The sequence below is a fragment of the Budorcas taxicolor genome, chromosome 19, assembly GCF_023091745.1.
Source record: "Budorcas taxicolor isolate Tak-1 chromosome 19, Takin1.1, whole genome shotgun sequence".
Lineage (NCBI taxonomy): Eukaryota > Metazoa > Chordata > Mammalia > Artiodactyla > Bovidae > Budorcas > Budorcas taxicolor.
The window spans coordinates 19,338,979-19,359,873 of record NC_068928.1 but is presented as its reverse complement, the minus strand read 5'-3'; the positions used below and the strand labels follow the sequence as shown (position 1 = coordinate 19,359,873).

At 51.4% G+C, this 20,895-nt stretch overlaps 1 protein-coding gene across 1 annotated transcript in view; it reads left to right on the top strand.

Annotated features, from left to right (window-relative positions):
- Positions 1-1,444: 1,444 nt before the first annotated feature.
- Positions 1,445-20,895, top strand: part of NOS2 (nitric oxide synthase 2) — a 40,287-nt gene continuing 20,836 nt past the window's right edge. The window contains exons 1-8 of the mRNA XM_052658066.1: positions 1,445-1,554; positions 10,840-10,924; positions 11,720-11,842; positions 13,335-13,483; positions 17,102-17,264; positions 18,214-18,305; positions 19,240-19,381; positions 19,473-19,612. Coding sequence (XP_052514026.1) covers positions 1,445-1,554; positions 10,840-10,924; positions 11,720-11,842; positions 13,335-13,483; positions 17,102-17,264; positions 18,214-18,305; positions 19,240-19,381; positions 19,473-19,612 — 1,004 coding nt within the window. The remainder of the gene's footprint in view (positions 1,555-10,839; positions 10,925-11,719; positions 11,843-13,334; positions 13,484-17,101; positions 17,265-18,213; positions 18,306-19,239; positions 19,382-19,472; positions 19,613-20,895) is intronic.

Genomic DNA, 20,895 nt, shown 5'->3' with positions numbered 1-20,895 from the left:
GGTTTGGCATCTTGTTCATATTTTGTTTTCTGCCAAATTGGCTGTAGTTGCTACATTTCAAGGGAAACTTTTTGGAGAATGGGGAGTAATCTGCTGAGAATTCTTTTCTACCTTGGTGATACTGTCCAGTCCTTGTAACATGCAGCTTTAGGGGAAAGGTAAGCTAAATATTATTAAGCCTATTTTATGGAAGAAAAAAAATGAGTCTTTTAAATAACTTGAGCCAGGTCACATAAGGCTAGGATTTGAACCCAGATTTGGGAGGACCTAAGAGTCTTTCTTTTTTTTTTTAACTTATTTATTCGGCTGCAGTGGGTCTTAGTTGGAGGATACAGGGTCTATGGACTCTCTAGTTGTGGTACACGGGCTTAATGGCTCCATGGCATGTGGGATCTTAGTTCCCTGACCAGGGATTGAACTCACATCCCCTGCATTGTAAGGTGCATTATTAACCTCTGGACCACCAGGGAAGTCCCAGGCTCTAAGATTCTAAGTCCCAGTTACCAAGGGCCACGTCTCACCACACTGGCTCCCAATGCTTTTTCCATGGAGATATGCAGGGGTGGGTGTGGGGGATAGGGAGGTGGAGGGGGTGGGGCAAGCCCAGACCAGAACTGGAGCTCCACTTAGGTCTTCTGCTTTGATCCTTTTTTAAAAGAAGATGATCTCAAATGTTGAGAATTGAGTGCATTTTTTCCCCACAAATAATTATCCCCCGCCCCCATAATAATAAAGGAGCAGGGATGTCCCTGGTAGTCCAGTGACTGGGACTCCATGCTCCCAGCTCAGGGAATCCAAGTTTGATCCCTAGTTAGGGAACTAGATACCATATGCCAGAACTAAGAGTTCACAAGCCACAAAATAAAATATTCCATGTTCCAAAACTAAGACCTGGTGCAGCCAAATAAATAAATAAAATTTAAAAAAGGAGCAGATGGCAGCATTGATAATAACTGCAAAATCAGGAAAGATTTAGCACAGCTATGACTTGAAAGCTTTCCCCAGTGATGTACTCTGCCTGCAGGGCCAGGCAGATGGTATTCCAATGACCAGCAGGTTCCTTGCCACCTTGCTTCAGCTCAACCACGAAGCTCGCCAGGTCCCATTCAAGAGGCTCACAGGGTTTGTGCTTTGTCATTATTGTTATGTGTTCTTCCTTTAGATAGTTACGTTGCTTTGTAGAATTAAATCCATAGGATCCCCACGTACAACTCCAGGAGAGGAACAGAGGTCGCAAAACCCTGATGAAGTGGCAGTTCATGACTTATGTATGTTACCCTCTGCACTGATGCCTCAGTGTGGTGAACTAATCACACCGAGAAGGCCCAGGCCTGTCACCTCTTCCCCAACCTCCCGTCACGCTCTCCCTCTCCTTCCTCAGCCTGCAGAGAAGAAGCTCCAAGCTTAAATCCAGACAAACGACGTGCTTTGCAAGACCTCAGAGATGGCCTGTCCCTGGCAGTTTCTGTTCAAAATCAAATCCCAAAAGGTGGACTTGACTACGGAACTGGACATCAACAACAACGTGAGAAAAGACCACCAGCCCCCGTCCAGGTAAGTTCTCCCCTGCTGCCTGCCACCTCCTGCTGGTCTCCTCTGGGTTTCCATTCCCCACTCTGCCCACTCGGAATTTCTTTCTGCTCCTGGCTTCTCACTGGAGGTCTGCTCTTGCCAGAGGCTTCTTTGATGTCCCTGTTGGAGTTTGATGTAGCTACTGTTGCACCTGACACTATGTGAAGAAGGAAGGGCCATGGCACAGTCCTGGAGGGAGCGTCTGATATGCAATACCTGACTTGAGAATGGGGGTGGGGGCAGTAGAGGCCAGTGGTTAGAACCAGGCAGCATCGTGGCCGACATCCCTTCTGAATTGCCAGTGCGCATGCCTCACTGGTGATTAGATATCTTGACTATCAACCTGGGGCAGGTTACCAGGATGTTCCCAGGTGGCTCTCGTAAAGAACCAGCCTGCCAGTGCTGGAGACATAAGAGATGCAGGTTTGGTCCCTGGGTCAAGACAATCCCCTGGAGAAGGGCACGGCAACCCACTCCAGTATTCTTGCCTGGAGAATCCCATGGACAGAGGGGCCTGGCGGGCTACAGTCCACGGGGTCACACACAGCTGAACATGGACATGTTAGATGAACTGTATCTAAGCCCTGTGCTGGGCCGCACTCACTGGCTCTGAGATATCTCTCACCAGCTGTGTGACTTAGGGCAGGTGAACCTCTCTGAGCCTCAGGTGTTCTCATCTGCCATCCAGGGAACCAATGCAACCCATTCTGTAGCATTTTGAGGATGAAACGGGAATGGGAAAGTGAAAGTGTAAGTAGCTCAGTCGTGTCTGACTCTTTGCGACCCCATGGACTGTACAGCCCATCAGGGAAGCCCCGTGAGAGAGGGCGTCTAGATCTATCAGCAGTGTGCCCATAAAGAGCAGGCGCTCAAGAAACGCAAGCGTTTATTATAACTTACCGAGCACTCTGGGCCAGGGGCATCTAGGGCCCATCACAGGGGCTGCCACTCAGCTGCCCTCCTCGGGGGCTCTGTGAAGCACAACTTATTGTCTCATTTTACAGTTAAGGCAACAGAAACCTTCCATATGCGTGGTGTGACTTGCTTCAAAGTCCCTTGCACCTTGTACAAGAAGCAAGCCAGAGATAGAACCAGAGAGAATTAGTGTGCCAGCCTGCCGATCAGTGGACAGGCTTCCAAAGCTAGGAGAACTCATGGCCTCGCACTCCAGGTTGAGGCTTACTCCCTCGGAAAGACAAGTCCACCTGTGATAACACCACAGCCCGAGTTAAACCAAAGCCCCTGGCTTCCCAGGGCTCCCGGGGAGCCTTCCCCCCTGGACTACAGTGGGCAGGGCGCCCCCTGCAGGCAGGCAGCAGGGCAACACAGAAAGGCAGCTCCAGTTAGAGCCTGGGCTTGCATATAAACAGGCGTGCATGTTGTTGCTCAGTTGTGTCTGACTCTTTGCAACTCCATGGACTGGAGCCTGCCAGACTCCTCTGTCCATGGAATTCTCCAGGCAAGAATACTGGAGTGGGTTGCCATTTCCTTCTCCAGATAAACAGGTGGCTTTACTACTTAATGGCAACCTTAAGCCTGTGGCCTTTGGCAAGTCCCCTGGCCTTAAGCCTCAACTGCCTCATCTGTAAGAAGGGGTAGGAATGCCTGTGTCCTGGGGTTGTGGTAGGAGATTACGTGAGTTTTGACATGGAAACAGTTGAGCCGCATGCCTGGCAGAGTCCGTGCTTCATAAACAGCATCTCTCTCAGCTGACAGCATTATAATTGCTGCAGTCCGTAGGACAAAGTTGAGCAACATCAAACAAAGTCCCCTCTAGCCACTGCACAGGAGTGGGAGGCTCGGTGTGGACGTGGAAGGGTGGGTAGACTGGGAGGAGGTGAAAAGACATAGTAAAGACATTCCAGGGAGGGGGCAGGGTGGCCAAAGCCTCAGAGACACAAGCCAGCATGACTGTGATGGGGCCCGGGGCGGGCATGGGGTTAGGCTGGGATAGGCGAGGCCAGGCCGGAGCTAGGAAGCTTGAATGTAGAGCAGGGGGGGTTGGATTTTTCTCTGCTTGGAAACGGGAGCCGTTGTGGATTCTTGAGCAAGGTGGTCCAGGTAGAGAGTGTGGGTTTAACTGGAGGAGAGAATGCTGGAGACCAGGCGGTCTGGGCTGTGGTGGCCAACGTGGCCAGGAGACCCAGGATGAGAACGCAGGGTTCGGTTGCCTCTAGATGTCTTCCTGGCCCTCCAGACTCAGATGCTGCAGTCTGACAGCAGTTCCACCCTCCTTCTGGGGTCTCTGAACTCCAGGGGTCTGCCTTGACTCTTCTTGGTCATTCCTGCCTTTCTTCACGTCATGATTGCAGCCCTGGCCTCCTGACCTCCCCTAACTGCAGCCCCCACATTGGCTCTGACCTCTCTCACTCCAGCTTGCCTTCTAGCAAGCCATGCTCTGGCTCTAGAGTCTTCAGTGGCTCCCCATTGCCGATCGCCCATGGAGGCTTGACTGCTGGGTTCTGTCTTATCACCCTTCCCAGACCAAGGGTCCATCCCACCTGCTCAGTCAGGCCTTCCTCACTTTCCTGTACATGGCACATTCCTCCCTTGATTCACCCAGACCCAATCCATCCCCTAATCTTTGAGATCATCTTGAATCCCCCTCCTCCCCAAATCCTTACAGTGTGGCCTATAGGCTGTGGCCTTGAATTTCAGACCCTCTAATAGCACTGACTTGTGTTTTGGGACCATTCAGGAGACCTGAGCTGTGGGTTGACCTGAAGCAAACCAGCTGACTTATCGCATCTTTTTAAGCTGGGCTAGGCTGGAAAGTACTCAAATCAGATATTAGAGATCATTGGGAGAAAACACCACACATTAATTCATTTAACTCTCCCAACAATTGATGAGGAAGGAATTTTTGTTGTCCTCACATTGCAGCAATGAGAACACTGAAGGCTAGAAAGTTTAAGTACTTGTTGAGATCTCATAGTTAGCAAACAACAGAGGCAGGAGTTGAACCCAGGCAGGTTGGCTGGTGACCACTACACTGGCTGCCCTGCTTTGGGTTCTGGGCACGTTCCATCCATTAATGATAATTTGCTGAGGGCTACTCCTCTCACACCTTGCTGGGGAGTCACAGGGCTGTCGGTGAAGCTCTTTTGTTTATCAATTAAGTAAATAATATATCGCATAGCATGTCTGTGTCCGACTGTTTGTGACCCTGTGGACTGTAGCCCACCAGATTCCTCTGTCCATGGAATTTTCCTGGCAAGAATACTGGAGAGGGTTGTCATTTTCTTCTCCAGGGGATCTTCCTGACCCAGGGATTCAACCCACGTCTGTCGCGTCTCCTGCATTGGCAGGAGGATTCTTTACCACTAGCGCCACCCGGGAAGCCCATTAATTGCATACACAGCAGCTAAACAGAATAGATACTGTTTAGAAAGTCCTTATTACTGTGTTGTCCTTTCTGATGGCTCAGACAGTAAATAATCTGCCCACAATGAGGGAGCCCTGGGTTCAATCCCTGGGTCAGGAAGACCCCCTGGAGAAGGGAATGGCAACCCACTCCAGTATTCTTGCCTGGAGAATCCCACGGACAGAGGAACTTGGTGGGCTACAGTCCATGGGGTCACAAAGAGTCGGACACGACTGAGTGATTAACACTATTACTGGGACAGTGATGAGGTAGGAATTATTATTAGCCTTATATTACAAGGTTGAGTGGACTTACTTGAAATCAACATCTGGAAAGGGGAAGAGCTGAGGCTTGAACCAAGTCCAGACTCATAACTTTGACACTATACAGGCCCTCCCCGATGGCCTGGTGGGTGCTGGGCTGAGAAAGGCACAGAGGAAAGAGACCCAGTTCCCACTGCTGGCGAGAGGGCGGGGAAAAGGATACCTTTCTCACTGGCTTGGGGAAGAATACACACAAATTAGAATGTTAAAGAGTGTTATAAATTAGGGTGGGGTGGACAGAGAGGTAGACAGGGGGATGAATGGAGAACTGGGGGATGCTGGGATCCATTCCGGGAATATCGTAGGAGGCCTGGCCTGGCTGGAGCGCGTTGGGGGTTGGGGGATGGGAATGGGGAGAGGGCTTTAGAGAGGAGGCAGGCCCAGCTGGACTTCACCCACCGGTGGGGTGGGGGTGGGGAGAATGTTCCTGGAAGAGGAAGCTGCAGTACAAAGGGGATTTTATCGTGAAAGCAGTGGGAGCCAATTAATATGTTTTGATTTGGAAAAGTAATTTTAAAATCCATTCAGGTGTAATAAGACCCAGGACTTTGTATGTGAGTAATGGTTCTATATTTTATGAAAACAAATGATTAGGAAGTGAACATGGGGCGTTCGTGGGCCTGTGTTTTAGAGACAAAGACAAATGTTGAGAACATCTAGGTGAAGTTAAATGGGATTTGGGACAAAATCAAGGTGGGTTGCAGTTGGCTCAGAATAAATATGTATCCTCTTTCCACGTTAATTTGGGTTTCGGATTAAACATGCTGGAGGATGCGTAGGAAGGCTCCCGTACTCTGAGGTCGAGGGCTGCTGTCCTGCCTCTGTCTGGACCCTAGGAATTATCCGGCTCCGGTATAAGGAGCACCACACAGAGGGAGCAAGGTCCGTGGCCCCGTTGCGCCTTCCAGGTAATAAGGACCAGGAGCTTCCAAGGGACCTGAGGAAGCACTTGGCCAGCCACACTGACTCCCACTAAAGCTCACCCTCTAGGTCTGCACTTCTTTAGGGCTTCTTTCCTGGAATCGAAATGAACAAGCAGGAAAGAAATAGTACTTCCTGGGCCAGCCCTGGAAGGTGGGAGAACTTCAGCTGTGGCCCTGGGGCTCCTGTGAGGCCTTGAGCAAGAGCCTTCACTTTTCTGGGCCCCGAGATTCCTATCAAGTGAGGATAACGATATAGAATTGCCTTCTTGAGTGGAGTTAGTAAAGGGAAGATGAAATAACGAACAGGAAAGTTTGCTTTGTAAACTATGACACACCGCACAATGGGAGCTATTATGATGGTCATTAATGTTCCTTCATGAGGAGTAACAAACCCAAGGCCGGAGTCTCAGCCCAGAGACAGTCCAGTGGCATCCATAAGGCCTACCTTCCCGCGGACGCCCACTGGAGCGGAGGCGCAGGGCGAGGGGCGCCCGGCCCGGACCAGGCAGCCGCCGGCCGAGGAGACACTGGCCTGGATCCAGGCTCGGGATGAAAGCGAGTCGCTCGCTCCGCCCCGGGGCGGGGGCTGCGGAATCCGGCGGCGATAAAGGGGCCAGCGCGGCGAGGCGCGGGGCGCCCTCCGAGCTGCGCCCACCGCTGGGCCATGCGCGAGGGGCTGGGCGCCGCGTGCGAGGCCGCCCGGCCCCGGCTCTGCCGGCTCCTCCGCAGGATCCTTCGGCCGCAGCCCGCCTGCCGCCTCCGCCGAGCCAGGTACTGCGCGGGCCGGGGTCCACCCTGGGAGGGAGGCTAACCCCGGTGCGCACTGAGCCTCGGCTTTCCGGGAAAATAGGAGGGTTGGGATATTCGCTCTGTTGGATTCCGATGGGGATTTACTTAAAAGTTTTTCCTGGTGTAGAACGCATAAGGGGTTGCAACTCAGTAGCCATAAAGACCCAGAGAAACCCCACATGCACCCCTGAGAGGTGTCTGTGCGGGCTGTGTGGGTATTTCAGCACTTGGCAGCTTTCTAGATTTTTCAACACTGGGGCTGCAACACCCGTTAGGATAGATAGGGTTAGAGAGCAAGGAGGTTCTTGTTTTACAAGTAAGATCCATTTTCCAGAATGCCTCCTGCCCCACCCCACCCCTGCCCCACCACCCGTATATAGAGATGGACACCTGTGGCGAAGTTGGGACCGCAAGGGAATCAGCTCCGGAAGGAGCCACCGACTGCAGCTCTGACCTCAGCGTCCTGTCACTCGAGCACCTGTGGACAGTGCTGAGTCTGAACAAGAGCCGCACTTCAGCTTTCCTTTTGATGCCAGATCCTTAGGGTCCTCTGTTCCCGTGAAGGATCAAGCAGGACCCAGCACAGCTGTGGGTTTAGCCAAATTGCATTGTCTGGATGGACACCGCAATAATTTGGCAATAGGTATCCAGAACCAAAGAGTCAGACACCGCCTAGTGACTGAGAACACCTGCATTCCAGAACCTTGATATGTTCACCCTCTGGGTGAACCCTTATCTTCCAGCAAGTAACCCACAGAAATCCGCTTACTAGGGGAGAAAGGAGACTGTGCATAGCTCGGTATATTCATGTTTCAAGTTAAAAAGAAATTTCCCAATTACGGAGGGAATTGAAGTCACTGAAGAAAGTTGGAAAAAACACACGCGGATAAAGAAAAATTCAAATCACCTGTGATCTTATCAGTGCTAATCACTGTTAATATTTGCTAGCATTCCCCCCACCCCAGGTTTTTTTCTATGCCTTTGTACACACATACACACTCACACACACACAGAGCCAGCATCAGCTCACGTATAGCGTTTGAGGCATTATTTATAATGGTGAAGAAATTGGATGCTTCCTAAAATCCAGCCATAGACACTAGGGTCAGACTCAATATAGACCATTGGTAGAGTGGATTTTTAGGTAACTTTTTAATGTGTGTGTGTGTGTGAGTGTTGCTCAGTCATGTCTGACTCGGAGGAGTCTGACCTGCCAGGCTTCTCTGTCCGTGGATTCTCTAGGCAAGAATACTAGAGTGGATAGCTGTGCCCTTCTCCAGAGGATCTTCCCGACCCAGAAATTGAACCTGGGTGTCCTGCATTGCTGGTGGATTCTTTACCATCTGAGTCACCAGGGAAGTCCCAACATTTTAAATCGGGGGGCAATAGTTTTGCTAAGAGAACAAGGACGTTGTTTCTCAATCTAAAAGTTACTGTAGACCAGTAAGCGTCGCAGGTTCTCCGGTTCTGTCAGTTCAGTTCAGCCACCCAGTTGTGTCTGACTCTTCACCGCCCCATGGACCGCAGCACACCAGGCTTCCCTGTCCATCACCAACTCCCAGAGCTTGCTCAAACTCATGTTCATTGAGTCAGGGATGCCATCCAACCAGGCAGAAGTAAAGGAGAGGAAACAAGAATAAAATGGTGGAATGGGGTGGGGGGTAATGGTAAAAGCTTGAGAAGAGCAGTAAGGCATTGCCTCCCTGAGGACCCCAGCCTCAAAACATCTTCCCGCGTAAGCAGCCCCATGATGACAACTCAGTCATGGCTTACCTGTTCTGAGTGTCCAGATTTCCCTGTATTGGCTTCTTTTCTGGTGGGGCACACCAGACCAGACCAGTGGGGTGACGATAGCCAGTCACAGGGAGGCTATCACTGAATCACCTGAATCAGAATGAAGATGCTTTCTGATACATACTCATTTTCTCTTAAAGGGACACTGTCTCTTTATAGTTATAAATCATACAATGCAACCATATAATATATGTAGTTAGTTACATAATGCTAATGTAAACGATTGTCCCTGGTGGCTCAGAGGGTGAAGAATCTGCCTGCAATGTGGGAGACCTGGATTTGATCCCTGGGTCGGGAAGATCTCCTGGAGGAGGGCATGGCAGCCCACTCTAGTATTCTTGCCTGGAGAATCCCCATGGACAGAGGAGCCTGGTGGGCTACTGTGCATGGGATTGCAAAGAGTCCAACACAGCTGAGTGACTGAGCACAGCGCAGCACGATGTAAACGGTCATTCAGTTCAGTTCAGTTCAGTTCGGTCGCTCAGTCGTGTCCAACTCTTTGCAACCCCATGAATTGCATCACGCCAGGCCTCCCTGTCCATCACCAACTCCCGGAGTTCACTCAGACTCACGTCCATCAAGTCAGTGATGCCATCCAGCCATCTCATCCTCGGTCGTCCCCTTCTCCTCCTGCCCCCAATCCCTCCCAGCATCAGAGTCTTTTCCAATGAGTCAACTCTTCTCATGAGGTGGCCAAAGTACTGGAGTTTCAGCTTTAGCATCATTCCTTCCAAAGAACACCCAGGGCTGTTCTCCTTCAGAATGGACTGGTTGGATCTCCTTGCAGTCCAAGGGACTCTCAAGAGTCTCCTCCGACACCACAGTTCAAAATGGTCATTACTTTTTCTAATAACAAAACAGCACACACTCATTTGTCGTTTTCCGATATCACAAATGTGTGTAAGGTGGAAAACGAGCAACCTTTGTAGTACTCTCTAATCACCTTTCCCCCGGGATGTGTGCGCACCCTAGAAAATACTGTAGAGAATGTGGGACACAATAAGCTTTCCTCCTGAGATGCCGCAAGGGGAGGCATGTGTGGGGTGTGACTATTAGAGGGGTGCTCACACCTTCTGTTCTCTGTAGTATATGTAGGGAGAGCAATCCTAAAATCCCAAACCGGAACCAATGGTTTCTGAGTGATTTCAGACTATTCGGGCTTTTTCTTCTTCAAACAATAGGCTAAATTCTTCTTTTTAAAAATATTTATTTGGCTTCGCTGGGTCTTAGTTGCGACATGTGGGATCTAGTTCCCTGACCAGGGGATTGAACCCCGGGCCCCCTGCATTGGAAGCTCAGAGTCCCAGCCACTGGACCACTAGGGAAGTCCCAAGTTAAGTTCTTTTAAATCTGTTGTTTTCAAGCAAATATAACCAATATATATTTAAAGTATCCTTATCGTCTAGAAATACTGAGGTATTTATGAATGGCATGATGTCTCAGACTTGCTTTAAAATGAGAACGAAGGCTGGGAGAGTAATGTTGAAACAGAATTGGCCGTGGGTTGATAATTGTTTAATTGGGCTGAATCTGGGTGACAGGCTTACAGGGGTTTATTACACTCTTCTCTCTAATTGTGTCTGTTTAACATTTTCCATAATCAAATTTTAGAATAAATAAATAAACCAGGATGAACCAAGTGCTTTAAAGAAAAAAAGCTTAAGTCCCAAAGAGGGAGTGGGTGGGGTGGCGGGCAATACTGCTGGCCCGGGAGGGCAGGGCTGAAGGAGCTGTTCTCTGCCAGCTCCTCTCTGTGCCTGGTTTGTACTTGCCTTCTGAGGGAGTCATCTTCACAGAGATCCTGTGGGTCACCCTTTGGCCTGTTAACTTTGGCTCAGCTCCCCTCTTGACTCTTTGGCTTTGTTGGGGGGCAGGTGAGGGGAGAAGAAGAGGAAGGAGGATGGTGACGGTGCAGAGGCTGCCCCCTCCACCACGCTGGCTGGAAACCATGACGTTCACTCCCACCCTCTAGACCTCACTCCCCGCTTTGTCAAATGAGGGCCGGCCGAGGCGACCCCGAGTTCCCTCTCTGCCCTCGGACACTCCATCTCATGAGAGCTGTTTCCTTTTGCAGTCCAGTGACACAGGATGACCTCAAACGTCACAGCCCGGGCAAGCACGGGAATGAGTCTCCCCGGCCCCTCACGGGGACGGTAAAGGTCAGTGAGTCACTCGGGTGAGGGAAGCCCCTTCCTCCCTCGCCCAGATAGATGCGGGCTGGACAGCCTGGTGGACGCTGGGGTCTGGGCAGTGAGTAGAGACCCAGCGACACAGGTTGGGGCGAGGGAGAGCTTTGGGAGAGAGGCAGTGGACCATGGTGATCAGGAGTGGTGGACCCCCAGGGGGGTGGGCATCTGGGTGACTTGTCTGTGGGCAGGCAGCCCTGGGAGGGAGCAGACCACTTGTGGAGTCAGAGTGAGACCCTCAGAGGTGATCCCAGACTTGGCAGCTGAGCCTCCAGGCCCAGCCCCAGTCCCTGGTCCACCGGTTCCGTCCTCCCCGTGTGCTTTGGCCCTTAGTGTTCCACAGAGGTGGGCAGAGGACTGATTTGCATATTCTTCAGTGCCTCCCTGAAGGCTGCGATCCCTTCTTCCTTGTCCCATTTTCTATTCTCAGGATTAGCGGCTGTGATGGTAATCTGTGCCATGTATACCCCTTAATCCCTCCTGTTGTAACTCCCCTGAGAGAGCATCTGGCAGGCTCTTGGATGAGGACAGGAGCCTGGCCAGTGGCCCAGGCACCTGGAGCTCCCAGCAGACTCTGGCCCAGGTGGCCTGGCTACCGGAAAGGGAGGAGGGCCGTGGGCTGACACCTCGACCCATGTGCCCGCCCACAACTCCCCGCCCACCCGAGGCCCAAGCAGGGCCAAGCAGGGCCTCGGGGCTGGGAGAGACCCCTGCAGTCCTGGGGTTGGAGACACTTGGAAATCCCTGTTTTTTTTGCCTCCCTCTTAGATGTCTCCAGATCCCCTGGGCAAGCTGGATGCACCCCCGTCAGCCTGTCCACGGCATGTGAGGATCAAAAACTGGGGCAGTGGAGTGACTTTCCAAGACACGCTTCACCAGAAGGCCAAAGGGGTGAGCAGTCTGAGGAGCTACTTTTCTTTCTTCTTTTTGGCTTCCTCGGGTCTTAGTTGTGGTGTGTGAGACCTTTGTTATGTCATGCAGTCTCCAGTGTGGGCTCGGTAGTTGTGGCATGCAGGCTTAGTTGCCCTGTGACATGTGGGATCTTAGTTCCCTGAACAGGGATTGAAGCTGCGTCCCCTGCATTGCAAGGCAGATTCTTAACCACTAGACCACCAAGGAAGTCCCTCAAGAACAACGTTTGTCCCAAACTGGCAAAGCCATCAAGGCTGTTAATGAATCAAACAGATGGCCCCATCAGCAAACCAGACAGCCATCTGCTTGGTCAAAGGGTACTGGGAACAGAGACTCTTGTTTCTCATGAATCACAGTAGGACTAAATGATGTTATCTGTTAGCTCCACCCCATCCCACTCTCCCAACCTCCCTCCCCCTACCCCAGAGACGATGGATAATCCAGAAGGTGAGATAAAGAATTACAGGAACACATGAATTCTTTCTCAGAGAGACAGATTTCATCATTATATCGGGGAGAATTTTCCAAGAATTGCCCAAAGCTGAACTGAACTACATCATGAGGTAGTGAGCTCCCTGTCACGAAAAGGATTCAAGTGCTGTTTGGTAGGGAGATTGGAGAGGGGTTCCAAGCATCCAGCGAGTAGTTGGACTAAGTGCCCTTTAAGGCTTCTTAACTTCTAGGTTTCTTATTCTAAGTTTATATGCATTCTGTGATTGTAAAGTAGGAAAGAACTGAAAATTTCAAGGCCGTGAAAGCAGAATCACTTCCCACGCCTTCCAGAAGTGACCTCTGTTCACCTATGAGTGTGCTTCCTTTCAGGATTTTTCCTGTGCCATCCCCTACTTCGGGATTTGCCCCTTCTAAATTCATTTTGGCTGAACAGCAGTAGTTTGTCCCCAGGAGTCGTATCAGCTTCTTTAAATGAGAAGATAGTCGAGATGTTCCCAGCATTCGAACTGTTGACTTTTCTCTGGATCTGGGGCTGGCTGGGGACTTCCCTGGTGGCTCAGTTGTAAAGAATCCGCCTCCCAGTGCAAAAGACTCAGGAGCCTTGGGTTCGATCCCTGGCTCAGAAGACCCTCCTGGAGAAGGAGATGGCAACCCACTCCAGTATTCTTGCCTGGAAAATCCCATGGACAGAGGACCCTGGAGGGTTCCAGTCTTTGGGGTTGCAAAAGAGTCAGACCCAACTGAGAGACTAAAGAACAACAACCAGGGCTGGCTGGGAGGCGGCCCCAGCCCACAGCCCGTGGTGTTCAGCCAGTCAGAGGAGAGGAGATATGGATGGAGGAAAAGCCTGGTCGACCCCAAGGAGGAGGTGCCACAGAGGTAGAGAGGGGTGGTGGGGAGCTGGAACAGCCAGAGTGGAAGGAGGTGGCCAGGAGAGTTGGCCCTGGAAGAGGATGGCCATCAATGCCTGTGCTGAGGAACCAAGCGATCAGCCTCACCACCTCTTCTTTCCTTCCAGGATCTCTCTTGCAAGTCCAAGTCTTGCCTGGCATCCATCATGAACCCCAAAAGTATGACCATAGGACCCCGGGACAAGCCAACCCCCCCAGACGAGCTTCTACCTCAAGCTATCGAATTTGTCAACCAGTATTTCGGCTCCTTCAAAGAGTAAGGCTCGCTTCCTTCAGCATCACTCCCTCTCTCTCCCCTGGACTCTCTAGTTTCCTGCCATCTCCCTCTGACCCCAAACCTCTTTCCTTCCCAGATTTGCAGTGAACCCAAGGCTAAGACACAGCAGTTCAGGGAAAAGACCTTGGATAGGTTCTCAAAACAGTAAGAGAAAGGAGCATGGTGGTACTGGTTGAAAATGTGGGTCGGGTGTCTAAACGTTTGAGTTTGGATTCTGCTCAACCAGTAGCTGGTTCTGTATTTTTGGGAAATCTGCTTCCCAGGTAGATCCTCTCTGCATCGCCACTTCCTCAGAAGCCAAAAGCAGGATCATGATAAAACTGTTCCTAAGATTGTTTCAAGGATTAAATACGTTTGAAACAGCATCCTGGAGCAAAGCAATGAGTTGATATGCAAAAACCTTTTATTATGAAATGTTTGAGAGAGAAAGGACCTCAGAGACCACCGAGCCAAGCCCTCCACCTCCAGGTGTGAGCCACGAAGCCCAGTAGCAGCTAGAGTTCAGTCCCAGCTGGAATTCAGGCTGCTTGACTTGGAGAGAGCTCTTTGTACTGTTCTCTGTTGGGATCTGTATCTCTGAGTTGCATAAAATATATGGCTCTTAATTTAAGTCCATTTATATCATTAAAATAAAAACACGCAAAGGGATTATAAGACAGAAAGGCCGAGGGAATGGATTTGCTGTTTTATGGGCTGGGAGGGGAGTGTGGCTTTTACGATGCAGCCCCACAAGGCACTTTACTGTAGGAAGCGAGCCACAGAACTACCCTGGGACCCACTGTGGCAGAAAGATTGGCTCCTGGTGATGCCACACCCCCTGGCTCTGACCTGGAGTGTGTGAGCTGGAAGGGACCTTGAGTCTATGAAAGAGGTCCTTATCTTCTGGGGCCAGTGATCCTCCAGCCTGGTTGCACAGTAGTTGCTGTTAAGGGCCTTGTAAAATACTGATGCCAGGGTCCCCTGGGCAAGGGCATCAGCTTCTCAGGAAGTGGGGAGGGGGCGGACATCCTTGTTCTTTAAAAGCTCCGGAGGCAATTCTAAGTAGACTGAGAACTCCATCAGGGGTTTGCTACTGCCTGTGTCGTGTAAATAGAACCTCTGCGGAAATGCTCCATCACTGGGAAGTCCAAGGTCCTTAGGTTTTCTGCTCGATTGTTGACTAAGAAGACTTTCAGGGTCCAGGAATTTTTTCTTTAAGATTTATTTTATTTTTGGCTGTGCTAGGTCTTCGTTGCTGCACACGGGCTTTTTCTAGTTGAGGTGAATGGGGGCTACTCCTCACTGGGGTGTGTGGGCCTCTCACTTTTGATGTGCACAGGCTCTAGGTGCTCACACTTCAGTAGTTGTGGCGTGTGGGCTCAGTAGTTGTGGCACACGAGCTTAGTTGCCCTGCAGCATGTGGGATCTTTCCAGACCAGGGCTCGAACCTGTGTCCCCCACATTGGCAGGTGGATTCTTAACCACTAGACCACCAGGGAAGCCCCCAGGAATTTTCTCAATGGGCTTCACTGGGCCACTGTTTTGATGTGCTACGTATATTCTGGACTCTGCCTTGTACGTAAGGCTCACCACAGCCCTATGGGACTGGTACTGTGATTATCCTACCTGCTCTACAGACAAGGAAGCCAGAGCCCATGGAGGAGATGTAACTTGTTCAAAGTCACTCGTTCTGAAGTCCCAGAGCTGGAATTTGAACTCGGGCATTTTAAGCCAGAGCCCTTGCTTTAAAACTCAATGATCTAGCATCCAGCTCTTTGATTTTGAAGGCTCAGACTTTGTGCTGGACCTAACGGGTTCCTGCTGGTGTTTGGAAGGCAGTTGGGGGGTGGTTAGCTGGGGAAGCTACAGGGCTGCTGCTGATAGCTTTTCAAATCCATTTGCTTTTCGCAGAGGGAAGAAGTTTTCACAGTCACAAGTCCGTGCGTTGGTTTCCCCCAAGAGGTCTTGGGGGTGTGAGTGACAGATGGCAGCCCATTCCCACACCTGGACCAGTTCAGTCTTTTGTAGGTGGAAGATTGTATAGTCAGAAATGATAGCTTTCTGAATGTTCTGTCCAAAGCCAGTTTACTGATGCCAAAAGCCACTCCCTTTTTTTTCAGAACTAATAGGCGTCATAGCATTTTAGTGCCTTAGAAATGTGACTATTTGAAAACAAAGGTATAATGTAAAACTCTAAAGGAGTTGAGTGAAAACTTAATCTTTTCTTAAAAAGTCACATATTAACACTACCAAGTATGTTGGCAGCATCAGCGTGCTGGTAGTCACTACTGTTTCCATGCTTGGATGCAGAATGAAACATTGCTAGAAGCTTTGTTTGCGGGTTGTGGGGGGAGGGCTGCCATTGGTGGGGCAGCCTCAACCTCACCCAGCAGGTCCTTATGCGAGGAGTGTCCTTGAAGATAAATAGCACCAAGTGTTTTGTCTTTCAGCTTTTTTCTTTAATCAAGGAAGAGTTGTCGAGACACTCTTCATCCACTGAAAGGCCATTTTGTCCTGAGCTGTCCACTCTCCTTAATCAAGAGTTCATTCCTTAAATAGTTTTGTTTGTTGCGCTTTCAGACGTCTTTGGTGCTGACTGGAAATCTCAAGGTTGCTCTGTGTGCATGTGTTTCAAAACCTTCCTGGCTGTGAGATGTTTTTACAAGCCTGAGAGGGGAGGGCAGAAGCCAGTTTGGAAATCTCACATGGGAGGGCTGGCCAAGTGGCACCGGGTTTGAGAAAGCTTGCTGTGGGGACCCTGCGATGTCGGACGACACTGTGGAGGACACCTCCTTGAACCGCCCTGGGGCCCTGACGGCTGAGTCCTGAGAGCCGATCCCTGCCCGGACCTGACCGGGAAAATGTGGGCAGGCCCTCCACATCTCTGGGCTTGCGATCCACCTCCTAGGGTGAAAAGGTAGAAGGTTAAGAGCCTGGGCTTGGCATCGGGGCAGCCCGAGTCTGAATCTTGGGCTTGCTTTTTATCACACATCTGTTTCCAGGCCAGTACTTAACCTACCAGATACATCAACTATAACAAGGACACAAAAACGCCTCCATCACAGACTCAATGGGACCCTGACTATGGGTGGTGTTGCCCAGTACCCGGCTCATTAGTGACTCTTCAGTGCAGGGGAGGAACTGACTCATCTCTTAACCAAGAGAAGGTGGATCAGTGCTCCCCTGGCCAAGAGGCAGGATGTGGCTGCCGCCTGATGGATGCTGGTCTGGGTCTTGCAAGACCATTGAAAAGCATTGCACTCTTCGCTGAGATGAGTATGACTAGAGAAAAGGTGCCTGGAAGCAAATAAGGGAGCCGGTGGGATCAGGACCAGCTATGTAGCTTGCAAGACCCAGTGTGAAAATAAAAAGGTGGCTTCCTGTTCGTGAATGATTAAGAATTCAAGACAGTCAGAGCAGGGCATTAAGCCCAGTGGGGCCCTGCTGAGCTTGGCGCGCTGGACGCATGCCCATGAAGCTGCCCTGGAGGGGGCGGTCTCCCTGAGCGGCATCTTGCCCTCCCGGTGTCCTCGTTCAGTTCCTGCTTCTGCGAATTGAATCAGTCTCCATTTAAAACCATCTCATTGTTGATCTTCCTGATGTCTTCCTGTCCCGCAGGGCAAAAATAGAGGAACATCTGGCCAGGGTGGAAGCGGTAACAAAGGAGATAGAAACAACAGGAACCTACCAGCTGACGGGAGATGAGCTCATCTTTGCCACCAAGCAGGCCTGGCGCAACGCCCCCCGCTGCATCGGGAGGATCCAGTGGTCGAACCTGCAGGTCGATGCCCTTAGACGGAGGAGGGAGGAGCGGGAGAGGAAGCTGGGGGGCGGGCACGCGGGCCCTGAGCTGTGTGCAGGGTCCTCACCTTCTCTCTCTCCATCCCTGCACTTGAGATGAGGGCTCACAGACACCCACCCCCCCAGAGTCTAGACTCCAACCTCTGCACCAGGATTTCTAGCCCATCTTTCTCCCTTGTGTTGAATCCGAGACACTAAATGCCAGCATGAAACTAAACGGCCTTGCTAGTATTATTGCTGTGGACCTGGTTCTTCACCTTGATTGAATTCTTGTCTTTTAGCAAACATTTTCTTTATCCTAGCCTCCTAGGTCATCTTTACATTTATTGCTGGGTAACTGTGGGCTTCCTGGGTGGCTCAGTGGTAAAGAATCCGCCTGCCAATGCAGGAGATGCAGGTTCGATCCCTGGGTCAGGAAGATCCCTTGGAGGAGGAAATGGCAACCCATTCCAGTATTCTTGCCTGGGAAATCCCATGGACAGAGGATCCCGGCGGGCTACAGTCCATGGGGTCGCAAAAGAGTCGGATGCAACTTAGCGCCTAAACAACAACAGTAGTAAAAATACTTGGACAGAAAAATAGATGAGAAATGCCAACAGCACGGGCTCTGGCTGTAATGAAATGTGCTGGAGGCCATATGTGAAATGTTTAAAGCAACTAGGCTGTGGAAATCATGGTGCTTGAGAATCCAGTTCTCTTGAGGGTTAGGTTTAGATAGGGTCTTCCAAGTCGGGGAGCGCCTGGGCTACCCCAGGAAAGCAGAAGAAGGAAGAAGGGGCGGGGGGCGGGAGCACGCCTCTGCAGGATGTTCAGGTGGTGGGGATTTGGGCCGCTCCCTCAGTCCCTCCTGACTCAGCTTCTGATCAGCCCCGCCGAGGCCTCTGTCCTCCTGGTCCTTGACGGGCGTGGTCTGGGTGGGCTGTGTGCAGGTCTTTGACGCCCGGAGCTGTTCCACGGCCCAGGAAATGTTCGAACACATCTGCAGACACGTGCGTTACGCCACCAACAACGGCAACATCAGGTGCGTGTGCCTATCCTGAGGCCACGGCTGGGGCCCTGCACAGCCCCCTGAGGCTTAGCCGAGAGATGCAGGCGGGTTTAAGCTCCCAGAGAGGCCAGAGAGGAAGAAAGTAGAAAGACCTTGGCTTCTTCAGGGAGTCTTCACAGTGAGCCCGCCTCTGTGAGCCTGGTGCCTCATCAGTGGTCCATTTCCTTGGTTTCTTTCTGACTTAGAGCCATTTGGAGGAGACAGGGGGGATCTTTAAGAGGTAACTTCACTCTTCAAGGTTAGGGTCCCCACTTTGTAGAGGGGATGAGAAGTGGGTTTTGCAGCTGATGGGTCCAGTGTGGTGTTTCCCTTGGAGGTGAGGGACTCACTACTCATCCGTACCCACCCCAAACCCTCTCCCTTACCATCTCCCTCCCCCAACCAGGGAGGTCAAGGCCAACTCACTCAGTCACTCAATTATTTTTCTGTTCAGCAAACACTCAGTGTCTGCCTGATGGGGACCCGACACAGGGCTAGGCTTGTGGGTGGGAAGTGAGCAGGACCCTAAGCCGAGGCTCCAGCCCACTGCGAATCTACAGCTTACACTAGAAAGTCACCCAGCTAACTCGACCCCAAAAAGAGATGGTCCATCTGCTTAAAGGGCCGGGACAGCCTGAAGGGTGGGAAGGGCTCCCTGGAGGGGCGGTCCCTGCGCTGGTCTGCAAGGAAGGGTAGGAGCCGGTGGGGGGAAGGAAGGAGCAGATATGTCAGGAAGTGGACAGGCTACACAGAGGCTGGCAAGAGCTTGGCGTGTCTCAGGGCTGCAGGGGTTTGGTTCAGTTAGGTTGGCTGCAGAGTGCTGGGGAGTGGGAAGACGGGAGGGGGAGGGGGACCTGTTAGGGGGGTGGTGGCTGGAAGCCCCCACCGAAGCCGGGTGGCAAACAGTACCATCCTCGTCTTGGGAAAGGTCGGCCATCACCGTGTTCCCCCAGCGGAGCGATGGGAAGCATGACTTCCGGGTCTGGAACGCCCAGCTCATCCGCTATGCCGGCTACCAGATGCCAGATGGCAGCATCAAAGGGGACCCCGCCAGCGTGGAGTTCACACAGGTACCAGACCCAGCTTTGGTGGGTGAGAGTGGAAGCCAGAGAGGCCCAGAGACCGGCGTCTCCAGGCTCACTGGGCCTGTCTTGCCCCCAGCTGTGCATCGACCTGGGCTGGAAGCCCAAGTACAGCCGCTTCGACGTGTTGCCTCTAGTCCTGCAGGCTGACGGCCGCGACCCAGAGCTCTTCGAAATCCCCCCTGACCTTGTGCTTGAGGTGCCCATGGAACATCCCAGGTAAGCAGGCTGTGGGTGCTGAGAGTGTGAGTTCACATGCATGCCCCCTCCTTTCCGAAGAGAGATCGCAGTCCTCAGGACCCTCCCTGCTCCTCCCCCAAAGCCCAGCCAGCAGCAGCTTGATGCCCAGCAGGGCTGGCTTTCCAAGTCCACCACACCACCCTTGTACAGCAGCTTTGTCGGGCCTCAGACTTATGAGGAGATGCTGAAGGGGAGAGGAAAGCAATGGCTTAGGTAGACCGGGTCCTGGGAGCTTGGGAAGCGGTGACCCTGGGAGGCGGAGCCTTGAAAGGCCCTGAGATTCTCACACTGGACGCCCGGGCCTCTTTGACCTTCCTGCCAACTCTCTTAGCCATTCATCTCCTGACTGTGGTGACAGGATAAGGTGACAGTATTTCAAGAGCTCATCGGGTTCAGCCTCTGCTCCGGGGCTGAATTACAAAAATGCCTCCATACATTGACACTCACTATGTAGCAGGTATTAGGCTGCGCTATTATTTTTATCCTCTAAATATACTGAACGTAGTCCTACCTCAGGGCCTTTGCGCTTGCTGTTCCCTCTGCCTGACAGGCCCTTTCTTCAGAATTTTGCAGAGTTCATTTCTTGTTAATGAGGTATTTCCATTACCTGTTCTGAGAAGCCTCTTCTGAACACCCAATCTAGGGTAGGAACCCTTACCCTTCATCTAACATATCACTTTGTGTTTTGTTTTTTTTTTTTTAATATTGATTAATTTGCACGCATCGGGTCTTAGTTGTGGTATACAGACTCTGTGTGTGTGCTAAGTCGCTTCAGTCATGTCTGACTCTTTGTGACCCTATGGATGGGATTCTCCAAGCAGGAATACTGGAGTGGGTTGCCATTTCCTCCTTCAGGGGTCTTCCCAACCCAAGGACTGAACCCGCATCTCTTATGTCTCATGCATTGGCAGACAGGTTCTTTACCATTAGCGTCACTTGGGAAGCACAACGGACTCTCTCTGGTTGTGGCCCTTGGGCTTAGCAGCTCCTCAGCACATGAGGTCATAGTTATCTTAGTTCCCCGACCAGGGATCCAACCTGAGTCCCCTACGTTGCAAGACAGATTCTTAACCAGTGGACCGCAAGGGCAGTCCCATCACCTTGTCTTTATTTTCTCATTTATTTATTTGTTTACCTATTTGTAGTCTGTAAGGTCGAGAATTAGGGATCTTGTCTTTCTTGTTCAGCAATATATCCCCAACACCTAGCAAGATGTCTGGCTCATAGTAGGTTCTCAGTTATAAATATTTCTGGAGTGAATG